This window comes from Alnus glutinosa, chromosome 13 (assembly GCF_958979055.1).
Source record: "Alnus glutinosa chromosome 13, dhAlnGlut1.1, whole genome shotgun sequence".
In the NCBI taxonomy this organism is placed as follows: Eukaryota; Viridiplantae; Streptophyta; class Magnoliopsida; order Fagales; family Betulaceae; genus Alnus; species Alnus glutinosa.
The window spans coordinates 6,093,996-6,097,038 of record NC_084898.1 but is presented as its reverse complement, the minus strand read 5'-3'; the positions used below and the strand labels follow the sequence as shown (position 1 = coordinate 6,097,038).

Here is a 3,043-nt window from a genome sequence, read left to right as displayed (position 1 = left end):
GTCCAAAACAAAACACAACAGCTACAAGTGAAACATCATTTTCGTCATCATTATTACTTGTTCTGTACGGACCGAAGTGTATGCCATACCCATCTGCAACTTGCAAAGACTAGTAGATTATTGATTCCTCGTACTTTATGCCGGTGACCGGTGAGTTTGTTAATCGTTAAATTATATATTAATCAGTCATATAATACTGTTTCTATCACCATCATCATCCTGTCAGGCTTGAGATACAGCTTTTAGTACCTTTGAAATCAGGGGCGGAGCCAGGGAGGTCGAGAGGGGGCAAGTGCCCCCTCTCAACTCACAAAATTTTTTCTTACACCTGGTAAAATTTTCTTGGATACCCTGGTTGCCCACCCTAAACTAACCATAAGGGGCATAGATATCACCAGTGGGGGCAAGCAGCAGACAACGTTTCACTGTTTCAATTTGTAGATTTTTTTTTTTTTGTAAGTTTTACTGTTTTAGTTTCAGAGTTATAAGAAAGTTAGGTTTAGAAATAAGTTTCATGAAGAAGAAGATTCAAACGGTGCGTTTGAGCTCTAGTTGTTATTAAACGCCCCGTTTCATTAAAGGACACTGACGAGACGAAAAAGCGCTCCGTTTCAAACTTTTAGCATGAGTAACGTGGGTCTGTCTCATACGGTAAAAAGTTCAAAAAATTTAGAACTTTTTTTACTGGGCTACCCCTGCCTTATGACTTTTTTGACTCTTCTTTTCTGTCTTCTACGTTTTTTTAGTCTTAAGTTAAGACTTGAATAATAGTTTGAATCAAAAAAAAAAAAAAAAAAAAAAAAAAAAAAAAAAAAAAAAAAAACCCTTATGATTTGAGAAATAATTTATGTTTTTTTTTTTTGTTATGCTTATAGCTAATGCAAAATATAAATTACAATTTAGATGATAGTTAATTAAATTATTTATGAATTTGTTAGTTATATATTTTTTATATATTTGTAATCATTTTTTTTTTGTTTAGAAACATTTTAATCTTGTGATTCTTGCCCCCTGTGAGTTGATATTTTGGCTCCGCCACTGTTAATTGAAATATTCTACTGTGATCACCCAGATTCTGAAAATGTTTCCAAATCCATTTTCTTTTCAAATAATGGTCCACCCTTAAAAAATCTTTGCTGTTGAAGCAAATGTTATGCTGCTGTCTTATTCAAAATTCATAAAACTTGTTGTAAATGAAAAGAAAAGGGATCAAAATACTAACAGGGGGAATCACTTCAATTCTAAGATCCATTTATTCATTTTCCCTGAATTTCATTCACAATATAATTCCATTATACACACTACACATGTTTGATGTTTATCTCCAATGGGTTCCTAAAACATACCAATTTCACCACCAAAAGCATTCAATAATTCTCAGTTGTTCCCTCTCAAGTCTCACAATCAGCAGATGACACAATTGGTTTGATACTCTTCAGGATGTGGGGCATAATAGTATGTGGCCATGGGAGGACAGAATCGTTTACACGGCTCTTCCTTCTTCTCTTTTTCATTCTTCGGTTCTTCTTTCTTCTCCTCCTTTGCAGGCCCAACAGTCAGAATTTCTGTGTGCCAAAATTTTTTAAGTTTTTTCACAACATCCACCGGATCTACATTACCAATTACTATCATTTTTTGATCTTTCATGTTCACCTGAATTGAATCAATGCCTGCAAAAGTTGTTGAACAGAGCAGAAGTAGATGAGTGGCTAGAAAGTACTTTCTTTTTTACTTTTCAATCAAATCTAAGACATTCCTTTCCCCCAACCCCTTTACCACCAGAGGTAAGACCAAGCACAATATAAAGTACAACAGGGAAAATGATCTAGTAATGTTCTTCCAGAATTGATCACAGATAATTGCAGGCAAAAGAAAGGAAAAGAAATTTGTTGTCTGAATCAAAGTAACCAAATTCAAATGGTTGAAATAATGGGCTCTGATCTTCTCCAAAAGTTGGAAATTCTTTAGACAGAAATGACACAACCAAAATGTTTCCTTGTACCTTCAAGACTGGAAACTGCTTTCATGGCCTTCTGCTTTTGTTTGTCATCGTGCAAGCCCAGCTTCAACACAACTTTCTGCAACAAAAACAAAGAACTTGGATTTAAGAGACGATCATCCCAGTAAAATTCATGCTTTTGAATTTTAATTTCCAACGTCAGCTGAATGAATAATTCAGAGGACTTCATTCATAGAAGGGCTAATTTGCATAGCCATGAGAAGAGCAGTTAAAGAAATGATCAAAGAAAACAATGAAAATTCTGAAATAGCAACAGCAAAAAGCTCATAAAAAAAATGGTCTGCAGCATAAGTGCCATGCAAGTTGATGTTATCAAAATTTGAAAACAACCCAGAGGAGATAAATAAAAAAACTCCATAAACCCATTAATGAGCATTGAAAAAGATTAAAGAATTCAAGCATAGCAATTAGCAAGATTCATACTTGAATAAGAAATTAAACATTAGAATATTTTGGCATGGAGGGGAAACTTCACCTTCATTTTCCTGGGTCCAAAATTCTGACTAGAACTTGATTTAACTAATCAGAGATAATATAAGATACAAAGAAGCTATTGTCGTTATAATAATATAAACTCGACTCGTGGTGACTCTTATGTCTCATTATAATAAGCTATTGTCGTTATACTTACTTATAGTGTACACCTTTATATTTTAATGTGCTCATTGAGATTAAGCTTGCTTGTATGGAATATTTTATTATCAGGATTTTTAAAGTTAGGACAGCTGACGATGTACATTATGTCAATGTCGACACATCTTTTAAAAAATTTAAAAAATATGGTATCATATTTATTGTAACAATGAAATAAAGAGGATTCTTATCCTAATGTCCTGCTTGCATTATCCACTTCGGTCTCAATCGCTCATTAAGATTGTTAAGTTACTTTCATTGAGAAGTCACATCCAATTTGGAATGAGTTAATGTTGATCTAATTGTTATCAAAACACTAATGCAACTCGGAGAGAACCACACCACAATTAGTCTTTTTTCCTCTTTTTTTTTTTTTTTTTTTTTTTTTTT

At 33.3% G+C, this 3,043-nt stretch overlaps 1 protein-coding gene across 1 annotated transcript; it reads right to left on the bottom strand.

Moving 5' to 3' along the window:
* Positions 1-1,234: 1,234 nt before the first annotated feature.
* LOC133854989 (heavy metal-associated isoprenylated plant protein 39-like) lies at positions 1,235-2,569 on the bottom strand. The gene is made up of 3 exons (XM_062291280.1): positions 2,496-2,569; positions 2,003-2,078; positions 1,235-1,670 (listed from the first exon to the last, which is right to left on the bottom strand). The coding sequence occupies exons 1-3, from the start codon at positions 2,499-2,501 to the stop codon at positions 1,405-1,407; spliced, it is 348 nt and encodes a 115-aa protein (XP_062147264.1). The 5' UTR covers positions 2,502-2,569; the 3' UTR covers positions 1,235-1,404.
* Between the last annotated feature and the right edge of the window lie 474 nt (positions 2,570-3,043).